Here is a 24,017-nt window from a genome sequence, read left to right on the forward strand (position 1 = left end):
GTAACATTACTAAATGGTTACCAGACGTCCCTGGTTATTGCACTGGTGAGCTGGTTGTTAACCATCCATTCTCTTTTTGGTGAGAACATATATGCTCTTAATTTTTCTTTGTAAGGGTGTATATTACACAGCCACGTTAGTGGCTGTGTAGTTATGGTCAAGTTGCTGTTTCCATAGGAAGAGCACTTTTTGGGCAGCTTATAACTTCGCTCCCCCTAGACGAATCCTCCCCAAACTTTGCAAAAAAAGTATATGGGCCACTCTGAATTTGTTTGCAAAGTTTGGTGATGTTTGGTCCAGGGGGGGGAAGTTATAGGGGGGTCCCAAAATGTATTTTTTTCCCATAGGCTGAATGGGGGAAAAACTTTGTGCATGCCTACAGCCCAAACCGCTGGACAGATTTTCACCAAATTTGCGGCAGGAGCTTGGTCCCGAAAGCATGCTTTTGTAAATTTGGTGGCAATCCGTCCAGTAATTTTATTTAAAACAACCAAAAATAATGTCTCAAAAAATGTGTGATATCTATGTCTGCTCCGCGGTCACACTTCCCTGTTCGGTCCGCGGACAAGATACTGATTGCCTAATCCGTAGCGTCATGTCGGCAGACATGTGGCGCGTTCACTGATTGGTTGTGGAACAGCATGAAGTGCGTCAGAATCTTTTGCTGCGCCCGCCACCTTTCATTCGTGTTTTGGTGTACGCGACATCGCCGCTAACACATATAAAACATCAGATCATTGCACTTGTTAAACTTATGAAATACTGTTTCAGAAGGTGAGGGTTAATGAGGCTGGGATGGGATGTGGCAGCAGGAATTCAATAAGTGGTGTTTTCTTGTCACCAAAGTCATACAGTAAATTGGAAGTTGCTGCTCAATAAACGGCGAAGTATTACTGCATCTGTGTTACAATGTATATAAAATAATAGTGCAGTCAGACTGGCGTCCTAGAGTTTGAAATCTGAGGCAACCACCTGCACTGTTTGATGGAAACAGCAGTTCTGCAAGTGCATGGGAGTAGCGGTTCTCATGAATGGATTCTGATATGTTGTTGCAAAGTGAGAATGTATTTGCATTCTGAGTGAAGGTCACTTGCTTTGCTTTTTTGGTTGCGAGCTCAGTAGGCCCACGCATCTGACTGAACCCATAAGGGTCAATTGTTTTTTTACCTTGAGCGAAAGGGAAAATTCAGTAAGAATGCAGGGAGTGAAAGTATGCAAAAAATACCATTTGATAAGATTATGTTTTTAAAATGTTTGTAAGGCACATGTAATATCAGTTCATGAAGATTCTTTGGTGCAAGTACATTGCTGTCTGACTTTAATGAAGACAATGGAGACGGTAAATATGGTGTAAGTTTACTTTTGACGACTCTACACCGGACCAAGTTTGAATTTTTTATTACCAGAACAATCATTTTGACAATGTAACTGAAGTACTATTTTTCTGTGTAGTTGCCATTTTTTTCACTTATGGAGAGTGCAGATTCTCCGTGTTTGTAGCTATCACTAGATTCACCCATATTCAACGCTAATATTTCTTTAAAATGTCATGTTTGACCACATCGCTTTGTGTATCAGTTTCCACATACTTTTTCTCTTTTTTGAAATCACGAGATTTAATTTTTTATTACTTGAACATTCATTTTCCATTGTAACTGAAGTACTATCTTTCTGTGTAGTTATCATTTTTTTTTTTTACTTATGGAGAGTGCATATTCTCAGCGTTTGAAGGCTGTCACTAGATTAACCCTTGTTCAATGCTAATATTTCCTTAAAATGTCATGTATGACCACATCGATTTGTGTTTCAGCTTCCATGTTCTTTTTGTCTTTTTTTAAATTGTTTTCTAAAGGTTGGGTATTGATACACATTTTCTCTTATGTTTTCCGACCAGCTAAATCCTGCCTTATTGTGATTGCCATGGATTCCAGATGCCAAGTGATGGCTTTTTTGGACGCCAGATGCACCTCCTCGTGACCGGCTGCCTATCCGTCACAATTTTGTGGGACAATCGCGCCGGACCCCTTTGTCCATACGCTGCAGTGGCCATTAGGAGTAACATAACATCTTTTACAGTGGTGTAGGCCGAAGGTCATGCCGATGCCTTGGAAATCACTGTTCGATCAAAGCGGTTGCTTTATCGAAAACGCATACTTTGTCTATGAGAAAAGAACCACATGTGCCTCACCATTAACATTTTCGATGACGCCCATAGAAACAATGTTACTATTTGATTGAAAATGGGAATAGTCTGATGGTCTCAGACAGTTTATTGTGAAAAAAAAACTACTTCACAAATTCTAAAATGTTAATGTTTTCTTTTAAAAAACAGTTTATTATTTAAAAATGTAATGTGCTACGTTGTACCCCGCTGTATGTTCATTTTCAGGTTCTGCGTCATGGCACGTAGGTGCTTATGGGCGCATTTGGCTACGCTGGAGTGGAACGTCATCCAAAAAAGGTGTACAATATCATTAGGGTTGGGTATGTGATGAAATGTGGGAGTGTTTTCGTATTACACAAGTAATGTAATTTCGTTAAAAAACATAGCGGTGTACGTTCATTGGCTGAGGGGTAGGCTGCAGCCATGGGGAGTGGGAAGAATGTGCTTGTGGTAATATGTTAACAGGGTTTCCTTTTTGCTTTTTGCATGTTGCGAAGGAAAGCGAAGAGGGGCCCTGTATGGAACAACCACCTTCCCTTTCTATGGTAGCCATCTTGGAAAAGGATTTTGTTTTCTAATTAGAATGGAAAATCCTCTTTTTCAGGAGCACGCGTTACTGCTTTGCAAATCTACATTGTTAATGGCATTCATCTCCCATTTTAGGGGTGGAAGTGTCCTTTACTGAGAAATATAAAGTAGATGGAGTCTATGCGCTTTTAAAAAAAATATTTTTAAACTGTGAAAGGTGGTTCTTAAAGGAACATTTACTTTGTTTCCGGATGGCTTTTTCTTTGGAAGGACAGCTCAGAAGGAAAGGTGCGGACGGAAATAAGCAAAGAGGCACCAAACAGTAATATGGTCGGGGTAGGTGGACGGGGCAAAATGTTGTGCGTGTGTTATTTGTAAGCTAGGGACAGTGTTTCTCATGCTCTGTCATTACAGCAGTGGTGCTGTTTCTTGGGGAGGAGGGATGGCCTTAGCTCATGTCGTTTTCAGAGAAATAGTACTTTTGCTAAAACTATGTACTGTGTACTGCATTGTTAATGGCTGAGTATGAATAGGTGTTGGAGCTGTGCAAGGGAAATGTTGAAGTTGGAAGTTCCTACATCAGTAAAAAATGTATTTCCACACTGTCCACGAGGCATAGATATTATTGTTAAGTGTGTATGGATTCTCGGACACGTCACCATGATGTGCGCCAGCATGTGGTCATGTGGCACTCTCCGCAAGGTGTGCAATGAAGTCAGATGTTCGTTTGCATTATGGTTACGTGCCACTACTAGAAACCTATGAAATTCAGTAAAATAATGTTGTTGAAGGGACGTTATGTTTAAGTGTCGCTACTAAAAACCTATGAAATTCAGTAAAAAAAACTTTGTTAAAGAGACGTTACGGTTAAGTTGCGCTTTTGAAAACCTATGAAATTCACTAAAAAAAACTTTGTTAACGGGACGTTATGGTTCCAAGAAAAACCGAAAACCCCCTGAAATTCACCAGTTATGGTAAGCTAAGCAACCATAACTTGCACCACCACTGTGCACTGCTAAGACTAGTACCGAGGACATCAAAGATGACATCACAAATGTCATTGATGACATCACTGATGACATCACATGTGCATTTAGTTTTCATGCACAGCCTCCACAAGGGATTGTCATTATAAAATTGGCAGAAAAGTATATGCCAAACATTTCATTACGCAATGCATTGCTATAAATATCATTGCATTACTGAGTTCTTTCAGTACATGACCTAACTCATGAAGAAACATAGGCATTGTCTGCAGCATGCGCCATAGAGGTGCCATATTCAAAATCTTCCCATGTTGAATAGTGAAAAGATAAATGCTTCCATTACAGATTTTTGCCTACTGTCAAACAAGTTCCTATGAATGCTTCCCTCACTGCATTATTGTACTATTAGACACAAAACATAAAGAGACCACAATGCATACAAATAGAAGCATATACAGAGAAAGTAAAGTAAGCCAAAAACACTGCAGTTTTACCAGAAAGTGTCCATAACCAAACTATTTAACTTCATGCACAGAAAATATTGTAGTGTTTTGGGATTCCTTCTTCTCCTATGTATATGTATCATATGATGTAACTGTACCCTAAGGAAGTATTGTAAGAACATATGAGAAGGGTAAGGTTTACAAATATAGTACTTTTATTTTTTTAATTCCTGACTGACAGTGAAGAAAGCCACCTGGCTTAGATATGTCAGTGAACAAAAGAAAGGGACCTAGAAATGTGATGTCATCAGTGATGTCATCAATGACATGTGTGATGTCATCTTTGATGTCCTGGGTGTTAGTCTTAGCAGTGCACGGTGGTGGTGCGAGTTATGGTTGCTTAGCTTACCATAACTGGGGAATTTCAAGGGGTTTTTGGTTTTACTTGGAATAACCATAACCGTCCCTTTAACAAAGTTTTTTTTACTGAATATATATATATATACTGCATATACTGGGTTTTCATATTGTGTGTCATTGTTTTGATGGATATTGTTTCGCCTGATGTTATGGCTGTGATGAATTGTGAGTAACTTCTGATTTTTAACTATATTTTTATATGAATTTAAATGTGATGTGACTGTCTTGTTATGTATTGCTGTTTATTGTTGTGTAAACTTTTTTAATACAATATATGAACAATAACATTTTTTTAAAAAACACCTTTTTTTAATCTAAAACTTCCAAGGGTTCACAAATGTAAGTAACCGGCTGCATTTCCTCCAAAATGCAGCTGTAGGAGCACACTAGCAATAATCTATTTCACTAGTAGTGACATTGTTGCGCTGTACGGTAGCACTAAAAAATACTGATACCAATAGTGGTGCCAGGCCTTTGTGTAGCCCAGGTCTCTCTTTTCCCCTCAGCTGGCGCGACATTGACATTAACTAGGAGGGGAAACACTGATCATCCAACCTGACCATAGACCAATAGTAGCAAGCATGGCTAAGCATGGCAGCGGCCTTCTCAATGGAGGGAAACAGCAATCCGGGGTGGGCTACGGCTCTAAGTCCTTTTACAAGTCCCTTTTATCTGTAACAGCAGGGTACTCCAAATTACGATGTTTTCAGCATTTTGTGGAATACAGACCTGTTCGCACTGGCAGACAGAAAAGAATACAAGATACCGGAATAACTATTGAGCCACAGGATGGAAGCGTATAGTTTAGCTTGTGGCATGAACATCGGACCAACCACTACACTCCCTGCCCTGCACATTTATCCAGATTGTAAAGCCCCACACTGAGTGTAGCTCATGCCTGGGGCTTGTAAGCCATTACAAGACTAAAAAGCTAGAGGAGAGCATCAAAGACTAGACTTGATGGGAGAGGCACTAAACCTCCTCTATGAGTGAAACCCATTGTCCATATGCATTCTGGCACTTGAAGCCTCAACTTATCAGCTGCCAACTGTTATATCTCCAACAACACATATCTCTGAACCACTTCTGACACATTATACGTAGGTAACATAGGGGCTGTAGGTGGACTTGAAATGTCCTGGTGCACTGAGTGCTGTATCTTCCACCCCATTACTTGTAGCATACCTGAAGCTCCGGCAGAGCACTTAGGACTGGGTTGGGCTGGACTGGGCGGTGTTGGGACCCCACCCCAGGATTATAATTATAGTATTGACATATGACTCTGGCAATGAACAGTTGGAGCCAGCCAACACGTTTGTATATCAAAAATAGTAACTGATCACATCCCCGACTTTATCCAGACCCCCCCACCCTCCTGCAGTACGTGCACAATGCTGTTCAGTTAACCATATAAAGCTCTATTGGCCCGTTCCGTTGCAGATGGCAATGTGGGTCAGTACTTCATACCATGTGTAACAGTCAGTGACTTGCATGACCATGGGGTTCCAGACTGGCCCTCAATGCTAAACTCCTGCCACATTATCCCTTCATAAGAGTTGACATGGAGGGTGCACTGTCGAACTGTGGGGCACAAGGCAGACCCATGGCTCTGCTGGTGCATAATGATAATGAGGTGTTATTTATTTAGCGCGTACACCGAGGCTTTATATACAACATATTTACATACAATATTGCCCAGCCAAAGTTGGTACTGATGTATCGACCTTGGAAGGATGAAAGGCTGAGTTGGCCATGTCGAGATGTCAACCTGCCACCTGCAGATCACACATAGTTTGCTGCAGCGAGTAATCAACCCAGAGAGCTATCTTACCTGCTATAAAATATGTCATGTTAGTGCAGGCAGGTCTGAGAACAGAGCAGCCGTACCTAAGAAGGCACTAAAGATGCTCTGTGACCACCTCCACTCCAAATGAGGTGTAGTTCTATTGTTGTGGCAGGCTTTGTGCCCCAACCTCCCTCAGGATATGGTTGTGGCCTAACTCTGCTGGACGCAGCGCAGTACGACGTCATCGCAGTGCTCACCACCTACTCATTCAGTCTCGTGCTGGACTCCATTCATTGACATTTCTCTATACAGGGCCGGCCCAAGGGGTGGGCGGCTGAGTCGACCGCCCGGGGTGCCATTAGCCCCCCATCACGCCAGCTCAGGGGAGTCTTTAAAGGGCTCCCCGAGCAGGTGTAGTGGGAGAAGGTGCGGCAGGCGCCCTATTCTTATTAAATGCGCCCGCTGTGGTGGGGCGTATTTAATAACAAAAGGGTGCTGATGCAAAAGCATCACCACACTACTGAGATGATTACCTCCCCGCGCTGACGCCGTAGCAAGGCAGTTTGCATTAGAATAGGGCACTCATACGTTAGCATGAGCACCCTATTCCAGTGATTACCTCCCTGCTCAGGCATCAGAGCATGCAGTTTAAAAAGAAAATTGGCACACTTCCCCAACGCATTGACAAGGCGCGTGAAAATGTATCTTAAACCGCCCGTGGCGCTGCCGCTAAGGCCAGCAATGTGTCCACCGGCACCGACTGATCCAGGCCCACCTTACCTGAGAGCAGTTTCAGCGACAGCAACATCCGCACCATCCAGACTGTGGGCACATTACCACTGGGTCTCCGATGGTCTGCACCTTTGCGCTGTGCCTCCCTCGGCGCTGGGAAATTGCAATTGTTACTATTCCTTGCATACTCCCCCCACACGGCTAGCTCATGAGAGTGACTTCCCCCGAGGCCAACAGCTTACCCTCACTCACCTTCTTCCAACTGACCCTCATGCATCTGCTGCTGACCAACTGCTTTATTAGCCTGTACTATGGCATGGTTCAGCTGTGGGACTGGTCTTTGTCATTCGGGCTGACAGCATTTTATCCAGCCCCTTTTTTGGGGTCGATCACCCACAGCACAGTGCAGCACTTCCATGACTAGTAACCATGAAAAAACATCATCATACAGTCCGTACCTTACAAGGAATACATTTCTTAAATGAAACATGGGTGTACTTATCCTGTAAATGGTGCCTTTTCCTGGGGCACCCGGAAATGCAGCTCTATAGTAGGCGAGGGGTTACATGTGCAACACTGTTGACTACAAATGTTAGAACTGCAGTCTTCTGGGGTCTCATGTCGGGCCTCATTACAACGAGTGTGGCCTCGGAATGAATGGTGCTGCCACATTACGAGGTCTCCTCGTGGGTGCCGCCAAGGACGTCTGGCAAGATCAGACGTCCTTAGAGGCACCCGCGAGAAGACCAGGATGGTAACAACGGGCCTGTCATTAACAGGCTAGTTGTTAGCATACTCCCTATTCCCATTGAGCCCTATGGGGGCTCAAATGGAAATGGGGATGTACCGGGTCCCGGTCCTGAGAATGGAAATTACTGGGCTTGCCAAAGTCGGCATGGCCCGGTAATTTCCTATTTTCGGGACCCGTACCTGGAACCGGTACCTGGTTTGGGCGGCATGGATACCTCCAAACTCGTAATGAGGCCCATTGTCAGACCAAGGCATTTCATAGCACCAACAATAATCAGAAGTGCTAACAAAATAATATCAACATATAACTGCCACACTATCAGTCAGAGGGGTTATTATACTGTTAACATTAAAACGAGTTTTGGCAGGTTTAGTTGTAATTTTCGTAGATTGATGTTTACTTTCCATGCAGGTTATTGCTTTTAAAGCACGGAATGGTCGCCCCGGTAGACTCCTTCACATGCATTTTTTAAAGTTACTTTTCCCTATCTATGAGCTCTTGTATTTTCAACATGTGCAAAAATAGAATGGGAATGGACCCTAGAACACCTGCGTCACAAGCCCTGACTGTGCTGGAGAGAAACAATACAGCCAGTTTCCTTTCCCTTAAGTGCCAAGAACGAGGTACCTCGTCCTTGGCACTTAAGGGGTTAATGAAAGAGAAAACGTTAGAAGGCATTGAATGGCGAAATACCGAAATCACCAAAAAAGGCCTTGGCACTGGGGGGGGGGACCCATGGCAGTTAAAACTCTTTGCTCTGCAAGACCTGCAAGACTTGCTGCGTAGCAAGACCTACAAGTTCTCTTGTCACCCCATCATATCCGCACTGAGTCCTTGCCTTTGTCATGCCTGACTAAGAGATCTTTACTCCTCTTCTCTGGACCTCTCAGCTGACCCAGAGTGCTGACCTCTGCCATGATCACCTTCACAGCTGACCTCTGACTCTGTTTTTAGGTTGGGCTATTAGGTGGTAGAGTCGCCTATAAGCCAAAACTATTGCATCAGAGTACAGATGGGGGAAACGTGGCATATGAGAAGGGACACACAGCGCTTCATTACGCCAAATCGGGTCCGGGTTCCCAGAATGGGGAATTACCGGGCCATTCCGAGTTCGGAGGGCCAGGTAATTCCTCCCTCCAGGAACCTGTGCCCGGACCTTCCCCATTCCCATTTCAGCCCCCATAGGGCTGAATGGGAATGGGGGAGGGAGCTAACAACGGGTCGATTATGACCAGCCCGTTGTTTGCTCCCTCTTCCCCTCACGGGACCCGCTCTGCACGTCTGGTAAAACCAGACGTGCAGAGCGGGTCCCGCGAGGGGACCTTGTAATGTGGTGGAATGGTGTTAACGGGTCCGCATCCTTTTGCAGCACCCCTTAACCCATTCCGCCACTCTCGTAATGAGGCCCAGAGTGTACAGGTGTTTGTTCATGTGCCCACCCATTGACTGCCCATGGCCATGCTAATCCTGATGGCCATTGCGACTCAGATCATGCCCCTCCCTGCCCAAAACACCTTGTGGGGTCTCTTTCAGCTCGCTTTGATCAGGCCTGACCATGCAAAATTGCAACGGAAGTGTCTGAAAGTTTTTATAAATGCAGTCTTCTGATAGTTAATGACTTAATTGCAGCAGTAAACACATTGCTGTTTTATAACAATGTCTAAACCAGGTCTGCTTTCAGCTACTCGATTTGTAAACACTATACATGGCCTTCACCGAAGTCTTGTTAAAAATAAGCATTGGCAAAGTCAACAGTTTTAGCTTGTGCATAAGTATTAGGCATGTGCCAGGCACTACTATTAGATGCCCAGGCACTCGTGCCAATTTGTACCTGCAACCATCAATGGGCAGTTAATACCAGTATGGGAGGGCCTGGCAAGTGCCTGTCCCATGCCTACACAAAAGCCCAAATTGTTGGCATTGCCAATGCTTCTTTACTGCTACTTCCTTCCTTGCATTCAACCCATTCTTGCTGTACTTGGGTCTGTCCAACTTCTGCATCAATTTTCTATTAAGTCTCACCTATCAGCTGAGCCCCCGGAGGATCGCTCAGGGGTATTGTGCTCTCCTTGGAAGCAAGACGACACGGAGCAAAACAGGTTTGATAGGTATCAGGTAATATTATCCCCATATATATGGTTGCCATAAATAATATCGCCGGGAAAAGGTTGAGGCGATATTATATGGGTGACCATATATATGGGGACAGGAGCAAAAAAATAAAATAAAATAAATAAATAAATAAATAAATAAATAAAAAAAAATAATAATAATAATTTGGGGGTTGCGGGGGTGTCCCCCGCATGTTCCATGCAATAATGTCACCACAAAAAAGGGCCATTTTTCGGCGATATTTTTGCATGACGAGATTTTTGTGGCAACATTATTACATGGAACCGTTTGATACCCGGGTCCGCACTTAGAAACCTCTGGGTATTAAGTGCGTTATAAATAACCAATCATATCATATCATATCAACATTAGCATGATGTAGGAAAAGGGAAGTATACCTCTTGGAAGCCACAAGACAAAGACAGCAACATGAATTACTTTCACACTGTGGAAGTTCTAAGACACAAAGACAATGCAATGAATCTCCTCTCATGCAACCTGGATGACTGGATTTGCTCAAGATCATGTCAGTCCACCCCGACTCATCTAGTGGCCCTGTGCGTAATTAATATGGTGGGTTTGGAGCATGGGAGGCATGGAGAGAGTAGGTGATGCTCAACGCCATTCCCCTGCACAATGTCACATTGTGATGTTAAAGAGCTCAAGACTCTGGTTGAGACTAAGCCGGGATATAGGCCAGTTGAGAGACATGCCCAGGACTCTCCCTTGTTTGTGTATGTTACATGCCCTGTGCTGACACACAAACTCACATCGTTACTCCTTTGTCAGGTGGCATGTAGGGCACATGACAGAGGTGGTGAACAGAGGATAGCACAGGGGCAACGTGCTGGTTTTACAAGCAAGACCACGCAAAGCAACAGTGGATCGAAATCCCGGATTCACGCTTACAAACCGAACTCGCGTTATAAAAAAACGATTAAATACAAATTAAAAAAAAAACAGCAGAGCGAGGGGATCGGCAATGACCATTCAGACAATCTTAACTGTGCAGACAAACCATCAGCAGCAGGACTGGCCTTTCCAAGAAAAACCTTTTCATCTACTGGTCGCCATAATCATCACTGTTGATGCACAGGTCCTGAAAATGATAAGGATGGCGGGTGTCCTGAGTGCGATGGTGAGAGCGGAGGATACTGGTGAACAGGAGGACAACCTGGAAGCGGCATACATGATGATGTGTAAGACGAGCAGCAAGAGACACTGTCAATTTCAGTTTCAATTTGAACATTCGACCAGAGGCCCTTGCATACACAAGTGCGTGATCAAATCAGGATAACACCTGTAGAGTGAATTTAAAACAATCTCCATTTTGAGGTTAGCTGAACTATAACAATGCCAGTGACACGCAGCAAAAATGTGATACTAAAAAAATGCGATACTAAATGAATTATCACCTCATAGCGCAAAGGTGCCCCTTTGCAGTTTTACATTACAACTTCATGGGCTCATGCATTCTACAGACACAAGACAGAACATGTTTTCTTGTCATCGTTTTATCACATGGTTGTATTCCGGCGTCACTCACTTCTTGGACATTCCACTAACTGGACATTCACGGTGTGTGTAGAGATTGTGGGCCTGATTTACAAAGCTTATTTTCACTGGGATTTTCCCGTTGAAAAAAGCTTTGTAAGTCAGGCTGGCAAAATTTCCAGGCAGCTTTAACTAGACGTTTTGACTGGACACCAGATTTTTCTAAACGTTCTTACAGAGAGAGGGATGTTTTCTGAGTGACCTCTGAAAATTGGACACTCAAAAGAAATGTTGTCATTTCTCTGTAATTATGGATTAAGCACACCTGTATTATTTATTTTCATTAATTTATTTATTTTTGTGTTTTCGTAATGCGCCTTCACATTATGTGTTTCAAGGCCCAACAAGCCAACGAAGGGGGGGGGGGCGGGGTCTTGTGACATTCGGATCGTGCACGTGCAGTAAACAGAAGTGCAGGGAGGGGGGAATTGTCAGAGGGTTAAGCAAGTGCCAGGAGAGGCCAGCTGGACAGAGCCCAGGGAGAAAAAGAGTGCAGGGGTAGAAGGTCCACGTGCTAAGTGGGAGGAAAGAGGGCTCGACGGGCTCAGGAGTGCAGGCCCAGCGAGGCTGGTGAAGGGGGAGGGAGCCCAGAAGGGCAAGTGCAGGTGGGGAGTTGGGGGATCAGACCAAGGGCTTGGTGCCCTGTAAGAATATAAAGAAACCAGGCAGCCTGTCAAGAGCTAGAGGGGGAACATTAGTATGGGAGGGGGAGAGGGAAGGAGGAAGAGAATAGGAGGGTCTTGAGAAGCTTCTGTAATTTAAGGAGATCCAGCAGAAGTCTGAGAAGGGCAGAGAGGCCATTCTAGAGCGAACACAGCTGCGGAGGAGAGAGATCTACCCCCCACTCTCTGCTTGGAGAAGTGTCTGATCTGCAGTAAATTGTAGCTATAAGACTGAAGGGCTCTAGCAGGGAGGTATGTAGGGAGAGACTTGGATGTAGTGGGGTACCAGGCCCCAGAAAGCCTTGTTGATAATGCAAAGGATTTTGAACTTGATCCTCGCAGCAACCGAGAGTCAGTGGAGAGATTTTAGGACTGGAGAGATGCGGTCCCTGGACTTGAAACCAAGGATACGTCTTTCACTCCTATTCTGGATCAGTTGAAGGGGTTGAAGGGAGAAGTTAGGCAGGTTGAGGAAGAGGCTATTGCAGTAATCCAGCCTGGAGAGAACAAGAGCTCTAGAGACGTTGGGTTTCTGGGGAAAGGTGAGAAAAAGGAGAATGCCTCTGAGGAGGTGCAGCTGAAAGTGGGCCTTCTTGGCAAGGTCCATGATGTGAGCAGAGAAGGAGAGGGAGGAGTGGAAGATGACACCCAGGTGTTTTACCTCACAGGAGGCTGAGGGAAGGGGGTCCATGGAGGACGGCCAAAGTGTAGGAGGGAAGGAGGGAGCTGGGGTCCCGATGAGAAGGATGTCAGCCTTACTGGCATTAAGGCAGCGATCATTAGCAGTGCACCAGGACTGGATAGCAGACATCCACTCCATGTGTTTTCTAATTAGAAGCCCTCACCAGAGATAGAAACAGAGACTATGAAATAGATTTTGTTGGTGGCTATGATGCAGGCACAAATATCAACTTTAATTTGACTCACTTTTTTCTTTTGAGCCTTAGTGTTTCATTTGTAGAATATTGCCAGTGCAAAGATCCGCCTCTGTGTCAATAGAGGTCACATTTGTAATATATGGCTGAATCTCTGCTGATCAAGCTAACATACCCAACCACTGAATGCATGCCAACTTATTTAGTTTACTAACCAACAGTTCTTTTGCCATCTTCTTTGGGAACACTCTAAGCAAGCATTAGATTTCCTCATGGCTTCGCTGAAGATTGGTTCCCAGGACCTGAGATTCTATTAGTATTACTTTGGCAGCTTCCATACCTGTAGCCCATTCATAAATCCGGGTGGTTGCATGGGACCAGGAGCTCTGACCAGCACCCATCTTTCATACACCGTGTGTTAGCGGAGCTCCTCTTAAACGTGAAGTGCAGTGCTGCTTTCTTACAAACTGGCTGTTGGTTGACTAGGCCGCACTTTGCTTCCAGAAGTGCATTTTGAGATGCTTGAGCAATATGAAGGAGCTTTTTTCAGGATTGCCTTTAGACATGCTAAGGGGTGTGTAGTTCATTTAAGGATCTATATTTCAGCTTCATAATCTAACATGCTGCCTGTCGCCACTTCTGGTACACGGTTGTCATGTTAGAGTCATGTAGTTTGGCAAATCTTACTATGCCCTGCAGCGCTCTTCTAGCCATCTCAGAAGTTGCTGTAATGTGATGTTTCCAGCCGATTAGCTGCAGAAGGTTATGGCTCAAAGATTTCACATTCTCGGTGGGCCCACCATCCAGATAGACGCACTATTTTGACATTTGCTCTTCCTAACTCTCCAGCTCATCATTTGGGTCTTGATTTTCTTGATGAGAATATTGTTATTATGGCAATATTCAACCATTTTGTTCAAAAATGTTGTAGAGCCACGGGTGTTTGTGCCAGTAACACAGAATCATCTGCCTGCAATAGCAACAGAACATTTCTCTCAGCAATCCTCCAGCAAATGATCTGACATGTTGTTAATGTAGATGTTGAACAAAAAGGGGGTAAGTAGCCACCTCTGTTGTAGCCCACCTGCTGGCCCATCCATGAGTGATGCCACTGAAGGTGGCCAGCAGATGATATCAATACATGAGAAGGAACATGTGGAGGTCAAATTCCTAATCACACAGTTAAATATCTAGACGAGCATCTCTACCTAGCATATTGTTTATACTAGCGCAATGCATTTATAAATCTGTCTAGCTTAAATCACTATTTTAGGTTTTAATGCTGCATTTCTCCTCAATACCTTATTTTCCTGAAAATAGGTCATTCCAATTGCATCTGTTTTAGGCACAAACAACTAATTGAGCCTCAAAAGGCTTGCTGAGAGGGCAACGAGATATATGAGAGGTCCTGCAAAGATGGCCAGCTGCCCCATCCTTAGGCTTGGCAACGCTCCAAACACTTGTTAGAGCTACTCTGTCAACAGTTAAGCATGGAAAAGTGGTAGGAGGGTATCCAGTTGCAATCTTTGGACACTGAGATATGTTTCAAGCTTACCAATTATTGTGTGCTATTGCTGGATTTAAGGTTGGCGAACACGTGCTCATACTAGGCAATAGGTGCTCACTGGTTCAGCAGATTATAACTTCAAGTGCCAGGAACCACTGATTGGTCGCAGAAATCCTTCCATGCAGAGAGGTGACAATAGCCCAGTTTTAAGGAGCATGTGAATGTCGAATGATCTTAAGGGTGAAGATATGGAGGGGAAGAAAGTTTCAGAGATTGGTGGAAAGAAATCTGCATGGAGCAGGAGTCAGAGAACTAGGGTGATGTTGCGGATTCCCCAGTGCATGATTCATAAGGACTTGAAGCAGATGTGGGGGGTGATGGGCAACCAATGACGTAGATATAAGGTCTTTGCAATGTGATCCGCTGTGACAAGATGAACTCTGTTGAGTCTGGGGCATGCTGGAGTTTTTGGATCAGGTTACCTAATGTGACTTGGCAAAGGCTATTGGCATGGTCAAAGCTAGAGAGGATATTTGCAGAACTGTGTGTCTAGTTTACTAAGTGGTGCCACTTACTAAATGAACAGGAGGAGGGTCTCTCTGTTGGACATCAGGACTCTGGTGCAGGGGGATGTGAGTTTGTTGAATCAGTTAACTATGTTTTTGGAGATGGTTAGTATAAGATTGTTGAGGATGATGAAGTCCAGTTCTTTGGGGGATGAGGTTATGGAAGAGTAGAAAGGAGTGAAAGGGGTGTTATGGTGAGGTTGCACTACAGGAGAAACGATTTAGAGCCTGGGGCCTTGAAGGAGTGCGTAGGTCAGGCACTGCTGTGGTGGTTGGACACACTGCCTATCCCTTCCACTCATTTGCTGGTGGAATTCTTCTGAATTTTGAAGCCAATTGAATAGATGTGTGGGCGAATGGAGGAACGCGCTTGCATTGACACTTGATATTGCGTTCAAATAAGTCTGAGCTGCTGTCAAGAAGATCCCTGGCGAGTTCCACGTTTTGGCTATGGACTTTCCATTGAGGTGATGTGTCCAATAATCAATGACACAATTATAGTCCTGATGATAATGACATATTTTCCAATTTATGAGCAATGCATTTACAAATCTGCATGGCTTAGAACACTATTTTAAGTTTTAGTGCTGCATTTCTCCTCACTATCTTATTTTTCAGAACATAGGTTATTCCAATCGTATCTGTCTTTGGCATGCACCGAACAGATGATATATATGGCCAACATTATGCTTATGCCAGCCATACAGGGGATGAGATTTGTTATTACATTTCTTTATTCTTTAGGAGATTACACTGTATAGAATAATGGCTGCATGCTTCCCAATGTCTTGCGGGTACAGTATAAGGCAATAACTTTGCCACTGGTCCTCATTTATCTTCCACTGTCAGCTTGCCAGTTTACGCAAATCTGTCCGTCTTCATTGCCTTCCTGTGCACAAGGCAGCCATATCTCCTAGTTACCAACTTCAATTCCGAGAGATGTTTCCCATCAGCTCCAACGAAGGGCATTGTCTTATTCCCACTGCTTTCTTGTTCAAAGAAATCCCTTAACATCCAGCTAGTATATAGCCACCATCTACTTTCTGTCTGAGTGGCAGATTGGTATTCACAAAAGAAATATCATTTCAGGGCAGGTTAGTGTTCCCTAAGGCTTTAGTGCCAGGTACAGAAGCGTTGATGAATGCTTTAATGGGGGCATGATATGATATGACATCTTATTTGTATCGCGCTCATGCACAAGTGTTTCAGAGCGCAACGAGGCAAGGGAAGGGAACAAGGGAGGGCAAACACAACGATCTTACTAGCCCAGTGACATTGAGAATGCTCAAGTGCAGGGAAGAGTGACAGGGGGAAAAGTGCAAGGGGGAGGGGAGGAGTGGAAAGTGCAGAGCAAGGGATTAAACAACAACTTGTAGTGCAGCCAGCAAGGTGGCAAGCGCAAGGTAAAATCACCGACAAGGGGTGTCTAATAAGTGTAGGTAAGGGGACTGAAGGGTTGCAGATACAGACCCAAGTGCAAGGGATGCCGGGAGGCAGTGCAGGTGTGTGACTAGGGTGGCAGGGACCTGGGCCTGAAAATCAGAGGCATTACTGGCTGTAGAGCTTACAAAAACAATGTAAGGGGCAGAAATCTGTAGACCTTTGGCAAATGCGAAAGACTGATAACAGATTATCTGTGGGGATCTGGGGGAGGGGGCATAAAAGGTCATTACCTTTTTGTGTTTGATTTCACCTGGATGCTTCTCCTCCCAGAGAAGCTGCGACTTTTCTTTTGGGATCTGATTGTCTAATTAAAGTGCCATTGTTTACGCATGTGCCATTAAAAGGAATTAAATTTGCTGAAACTCTATGTGTGCATTACATAAAGAGTGGTGTCGGTCTGGCCAGTGATGATCATGGTAACAAACAGGCATCTCTACTCGACAGTACCCTGCTGTAACCTTAGTTAATCTTGTTATAACTGGGTTGACCCTTCCACCCATTAGCTTCTGGTTGGTTGGTGAAGCGAACCAGAGGTCTTTGCTGACGTGGAATTGTGTCAGATGGAGACCTCTTCCAGGCTTTGCTAAGCTTTGCAGAGTGGATTGGGATTCAGGCGGTGTCATTGCAAACACGCTCTACCCTCCTGTTCTACTAATACTGTACACAAAATCGGTGACATTTTTGGAGGGAGAAAGTTAGGTGCGCCAAGACTCCCTAACAAAGTGTGGGGCTTCAACAGGGGTCACAGCCCATGCCTGGCAGGCCCTAATGCAGAGTAGTGGGGCCTTATTTGCTGTATACAACCATAATCTCCCATGATGTCATTTCCAGCCAGGCTCCCCGAGCAGCATCAAGCCGGAATGTCATTGCTGAGATGGAAAGCTAGGCTCCCAGTGGAAAATGGTTGCCATTTTATGAAGTTAACTGGTACCTGGTACTGTCAAGAGTACATCAGGGGTCTGCAGTCTTTGGTTCTCTAGATATTTTGCACTACGACTCCCATCAACCTAGCCACCAAAATCAATGGTGAGGGGTCATGGGAGTCATAGTCCAAAGCATCTGGAGAGCCGTAGGTTACTGACAACTGGTCTAGATATACAATTGTTGCGCTTGAATCCAGTCAGCGGTGCATTGCATATCGTGCCATGTCTTTTCAATGCTTGCGATTGGGTTTACGCCAGATAACCTCCATACCAGGGTCTTGAGACCAGGTGTGTGAAATAGTTTATGAAAATATGCTTGTCATCTAGCAATGGCTTCATTTTGTCAAGGGATGATCATTTTTTGTGGAAATGTGTGCACACATGTCTCTTAATCTATATAACTAGAATACAACCTTGTTTAGAATAATTTAAGAAAATATCTGTGTGTCCTCTATGGAGGGAATTCCTTGTGGGAAGGGAAGCGGGGTTGCATATTTTCATGGGAAATGCATATTCCATGTATGTACATTGTACTGCATGGTTATGAATTGTTCAAACAAGTAGTTCAATAAGCATGATGTGATTGGGGTGCAAGATAGATTAGCAAGTTAAGTGAATGCTGTCAATAGGTGTGTGCAGAATACAGATCACAGCTTTGAATGGCGGCGTGCGGGACCGGGCCTTTCATCCTTTCAAGGGCTATACACGTGGCATATCATTCAGTAGAGTGATTGGAACTCCACCAAATGATTAACATCTGACAAGCAAGAGCCATACAAAAACAAGCTACTATAGTATATGCAAGAGAGAAGTTTACTCTTTGGAATGTGTCACTGAGCCCGGGTGCAACAATGGTGTGAGAGGAAAGAACAGCGCTAAAGCTCTTGGGTATTTTGTGCTTTATGGGCAACAATGAGCTAGAGCCCCACTCAGTTTCTTTCAAATCTCTATTCCGGTAAGATGGCTCAGCAGGTTGAGCGCTTGCTGCTGCAATCTGAGTGTGATCTGCAAGTTACAAGTTCAAATCCTGGCACGGCCAACTCAGCGTTTCAGCCTTCCGAGGTCAATAAATGAGTACTAAATTCAGAATGGGTGATATTGTATGTAAAGATGTTCTCTGTAAAGTCCTTTGGCGAAACCGCTATAAAAAAACACATAATTAAATACACAGATTTGCCATATGTAGCTTTGATTTTTGGCACCAAATCTGTGGGATGTTTGATGCACAGTAGGCACAGTAATATGAAGGTTTTCATGCAGCATGCAACGCCTGTTTTGAAAGCCAAGGATTCAAATGAACACCTGATCCCACTCGATGCAGAGGTAAATCACGAAATAACTGAAAAATCGACTTGTCTGGAAGGATGGAGGACTGCATGGATAGTCTGAGTTGTATGGAGGGCCTGTCATGTCCCCATTAGTTTGTAGCTAGTCAGAATGCGCCGCTTTCCTCCAAACAAAATAGCCTCTGGGGAAACCAGGACAATAGAACCCTCTAGCCCTGCTTGTCGTATTCCTCTTCCACCATCATACACAGCCTCCCACCAAACCAGGAGGCCGATTCCTAGACGGATGCACCCATTGCTGATTGTTGCATTTGAATGCATGTCACTGCCCTGCCTCCAGATACATGGCCATGGCTCAATGCAATGCTTCGGGGTTACATGGGCCCAACAGAGATTGTTCAATTGATTCCAAGGTTGAACGACGCCATGTGCAAACTCAGTGGCAGAGCTACACGACACATTTCGTCCGAGCTATTTGTCCCTAATATCACCTGCCCTTGACATTGTGCCTGAGTTATGCACTGCCTAGAGCCTGTTTGAACGGAGACCCCCAGAAGTAAAGCCAACAGGTAGGTCTGCTGCGCATGCAATTCGTGATCCTGTCCTACCAAGGGGTTGCCTGATTCTGTGTCTCCGACTAAAGGAAAGCTGCCAGATGTTTCCCAGCTGCAAACCTGGGACACTGTGCATCAACTGCATCTGAAGGTTTGCGGGAATACATATTTTGAGAAGAGGGCCGATGCTGCGGTCAATGGCTATTGCTGAGAGCCCCCCCCCCTTGTGGCCTCTCAGCATGGTTTGCTGTTCTGAACACTGTCCTTGCCCAAAATGGCCTCTAGGGACTAGCAGCACAGCTCCCCTGATAGGTTGATTGAAAGACTGTATCTTGAGGTGCTACCCCGCACTCTAGCTCCTGTGGTCTGCATGGGATGGGTAGCCAAGGGGGTGCTCAAAAAAGTAAATCAGCCTTTGTTCTCATTTTACTTATCCGAGGTTCAGAACCACTATAGAACTGAGAGTCTACATCTTTGACATAACCACAATGATTTGGGCCAAACAGGACTAGCTTTGAACAAACTTTGCAAGTGCCACTTGGGTATAACATTAGCCCACATTGTTTCACTCTCGAATCTAGTCCAACGTTTCAGTTGAAGTATTATTTTCCCTCAATTGTGTTTTCATAGAGTTCCCCTTTGGTGAAGCTGTATATTAAAATTATATTAAAATAAATATCACCTATAGTATTATATTCACACCTTTTATTTCTTATGCTACATGTATTTAATGCGCGCCAAAGCCCATAGGCATCAGGGCGCTTACACAAGCACACAGAAAACAGAGGCAATCTAGGGGACAGAGGAAAGAAAGATCTAACTAGTTCTAAGTAAATAACATGGGGTTTAAGACTTTTCTAAAAGTGAGATGGTCCTTTTCCTTTCGCAATTTGCAAGGAAGCTCGTTTCATGCCTGTGCAATCAGCACAGGAAAACAGCCATCATCCTTAATCCGTTCCAAAAGCAGGTTAAGGCTAATAGTGTGGATTTGGGTTATCGCAAGGTTTAGGGTTTAGAGGGAGTTTGTGGGGAATGAGGGTATGGGGTGAAAAAGATGGTTGTCAGGTTTTTCATTATTATAACAGCTATGGCACATGGAGTTTAGAGTTATATTTTGGTGAAATTTCAGACTTTAATTACACAGTTTGGCTCAGAGTCACCTGAAATAAAGGGATACCAATCAAAGAAAATGTCAAGATCAAATGCATTACACAAAAGACTGCATGTTCGCATCCTTTGACACGTCTCCATCTTTCTCCAACCTTACCAGCCACTTTGCAATTTGAGGTTGGCAACCCAGAAAAAGTTAGCTGTAAACATAACCAGGGACAAACAGTTTCCCGGCAGATCATTACACATTTAGTGGCCCACTCTGTGCAACTCCCAACCACTTCACATAAGACCCCTTTTACATGCTGCTTGCCGTTCAGCCCTGAAGCACCCCGCTGCGCACTTTCTAATAGAAGCATCCTCCCCCGCTTTAAAATGTTTTTCATCATTCTCGGAGCAGCGATCACAGTTGTATTGGATGGGTCCGTTCAGATCGAGCCTCACTCCAATGCAATGTGGTATGTGTCGGGGTCAATGGTGTTACTTATGTTATTTAGCATCTACACAAGACCTTTGGAGGACATGGTGCAGGGCACGCATTGCCATTCACCGGTACACAGATGACGCTCAAGTATCATCCTTAGACAATATCCACAACCTAAGGGACTGCCTCGGGCCAGAGACTGCTGGTTGTCGCCTCATATTTTAAGTTACATCCCTCTAAAATTGAGCTTTTATTGATCCATGTACATCTTTGACTCTCCTCTGTATCTCCTTTGGGAATACCCCCTGGGCATATTTCTTCTGTTCTTTTATCTGGACTTACATTGGATCCCTTTATAAATTTCACCCGGTAGATCTCAAAATGACCTAACTCTAGCTTTTATGAAACATCTGTCCTGAAACGCATTTAAATACCTACCATCCCCAGGGTTGTGCACCGATCACACGTTTTTTCGAGTCGAAACAGCAAACATGCCATTCTTTGTCGCCTGGTTCAGTTGTTAGCTGTTTCACACTGCGGTATGGTTGGTTGCAAGCACATGTACATTTCAAGATAAAACCTGCTTCCTCTTCATTGCTTACCTTTAGCTTCTCATATTCAGGTTAAGTTTGGATATTCAGGATTCAAGGCAGTGACTGTGGACTAGAAAATTACCATTGCTGGTTGCGATGAGTAATATTGTCAGAAGACCTGATGTCAGAAAGTTCAGCCATGCTAAGTGGCTTGCCAGGATCTCTCTTCTGCAGTTAGGCGTCTTTGGGACTCGTCTCCTTTCACTCCAAAATTGAGTTCCTCTCTAAGTATGACATATATATTTATACAGAGGTGTATACCTTTATTTGGTTTATATTGTGGCTATGTCATTATATTCTTTTTAACATTGCATTTCTTCCTCTGTTTTTTTTAATCTCATGTCGGGATGTTGTCTAGTCAAAGGAGTGTCTTATTGTACAGTGCCTTGCTGCCGGTTTGGTAATGGGGTGCTTTCAAAAAACTCTAAAATAAATAAATAAATAACTTTTCGCTCACTGTTCTTATCTCTCCTAGGCTGGTCAGACACTCTAGAGCAGCTGCAATGTCTTCATCTCTTCTGTACTAATCTGGTGCGAGTCCAGCTTCAATTATGGCTTTTCCAGGTTAACTCATAAACACAATAGGCGTTCAGGGACCAGAATATGGCATTGTGTTGTTCTTCAGAGAATACCCTCTAGCTTGAGGCCGTACTTTCTAAAATATAAATAGGATATCCCATGAACCATTCCAAAGTGCTCTGAGGTATCTCTAAAGTTGCATAAATAATGAATAAATACATACACTAGTGTTTCCTTATAGTATCAACAGTAAGACACGCATGACTTGATAGATTCAAAGGCTCCTGGTGTTTGTTGTGTAACAATGTAACATTAATCCCTTTGGTGGTAGTTGCTGTCTTCATGGGAGTTGACATCCTAGCAGAAAACATGACTGCACTACAGTGACACATTATGCGTAATTAGTACCCGGCGAGAGTCACGCAGAATGCAACACGCATTCTGATTGGCTCTCGCCGGGTCCTTACCCTTCAATCCTTCAATTCCCGGGCCGGCATTCCAGCGCTCCGAGCCTCCCACGCAACTGAGAGGCTGCCTTCGCCTCCCGCCAGGGACTCGGGTAAGGATTTTTGATTTTAATTCCCTTTCCTCCCTCCTCCCCCCCAGCCCCACTTACCTTCTTGTTCCTGCGTCCCCGGCGAGGGACGAGGGAAGCCTCCAGCTGTGTGGCGACTCGCTCCAAGCCTCCACATTCCCGTCCCACTCATGCCCTCCAACCCCACTTACCTTCTTTTTGATCCTTTTTCGGGAGCAGATGCACTGGGAACACTTGTTGGTCGTTTCTTTTTTTTTGGTCCTGAAACGCAGCATAAAATGCTTTTATTGCCCCGGTCACGCAGATATTGCGGCGCCGGGGTACTAATAGCAATATGAGCCGCGCGGCGGGGGCGTTACTGATTCAGGTAATGCCCTGGGGCCTTAAGTTATAACTAGGGGCCCCGGGGCATTACCTGAGTCGGTAATGCCCCCGCCGTTCGGGTCATATTGATTAATTAAGCCTACCTTAAGAGAAATTTAAGCTTGACTCAACTGCAACATTTGCTGTCTCATGGAATGAAAAGCAGGTCTGGAAAAGCCCAAGCACCCTCACAGGACAGCCCCTCCCCTCTCAGTTTGGAGACAGTGGGGCTCATTACAATACCGGCGGTAGCTGTGCCTGTATCACAGGCACGGCTGCCGCCTGTGTCATTTTTTTTTTCCGGTGCGTGCAAATGGGCAATTACTGGGTCATTACAGCCCCGCCGGACCTGGTAATTGCCCATTCGTGGGTGGCATAAATAAAAATGCTCTCCATTCCCATTTGAGCCCTGTTGGGCTCAAATGGGATGGGGAGTTCGGATGCACCAGCACCATTCAGTATGGTGCCGGTGCATTCGATATACTCTGCTCGCGGGTGCCGGTACGCCTGCCAGGTCAGACCTGGCGGGCGGGAAGGAACCCGCCAGCTGAACTCGTAGTCTGCCGGTCTGGTAACAACAGTACTGGCAAGCTTACTGGTACCGTAGTTACCAGACCATCAAACTTATAATGAGGCCCAGTCTGTTTTTGCTTGACACTTTCATGTTTTGCAACCAATTTTGACTTAAACCTTCCCAAAAGCCGGACATACCCACAAATCTCAAATTTGTTACAGTTGAGGTGATTAGGAAATTCATTTTCTCACTGACAAGAATGCACTAAATTTTATTTTAATTCGCGAGTCCCCAAAGTCTCTTTATAGAGTGGTCTTTTTGGAAAGCTTCTTCCCTGAGGATTAACTTACCGATGGGGCCCGTGGGTAGGTGTCATAAGGAGGCGGCGGGCTGTCTTGCTTAGGTGTGGACGGGGTGTCCGCTTCTTCCTGGTCGCTTTCACTCCAGTAATCTAGGAAAATGAACAAGAGATGGCATCAGAATGTTAGCATTTTCAGTGCCACGCGCATGAGGCACATCTTTGCGGGGAGAGTATGTACTGCACTGTCCGTTTACATAGGGAGTATAATGGGTTACACCACAGCTGCAGCGGGATGTACGAACTGGACCAGTCCAAACAAAAACCCAATGAGTTGGTTGGGGAATGGGAAGTGAAGGAGCAGGAGGC

The 24,017-nt window shown here is 44.7% G+C and overlaps 1 protein-coding gene across 1 annotated transcript in view; it reads right to left on the minus strand.

Annotated features, from left to right (window-relative positions):
* Nucleotides 1-24,017, minus strand: part of CNKSR2 (connector enhancer of kinase suppressor of Ras 2) — a 2,376,238-nt gene that overhangs the window by 198,146 nt on the left and 2,154,075 nt on the right. Inside the window, exon 19 of the mRNA XM_069639527.1 lies at nucleotides 23,701-23,801. Coding sequence (XP_069495628.1) covers nucleotides 23,701-23,801 — 101 coding nt within the window. The remainder of the gene's footprint in view (nucleotides 1-23,700; nucleotides 23,802-24,017) is intronic.

The sequence above is a fragment of the Ambystoma mexicanum genome, chromosome 7q (genome assembly GCF_040938575.1).
Source record: "Ambystoma mexicanum isolate Mex_15411 chromosome 7q, UKY_AmexF1_1, whole genome shotgun sequence".
Classification (NCBI taxonomy): domain Eukaryota; kingdom Metazoa; phylum Chordata; class Amphibia; order Caudata; family Ambystomatidae; genus Ambystoma; species Ambystoma mexicanum.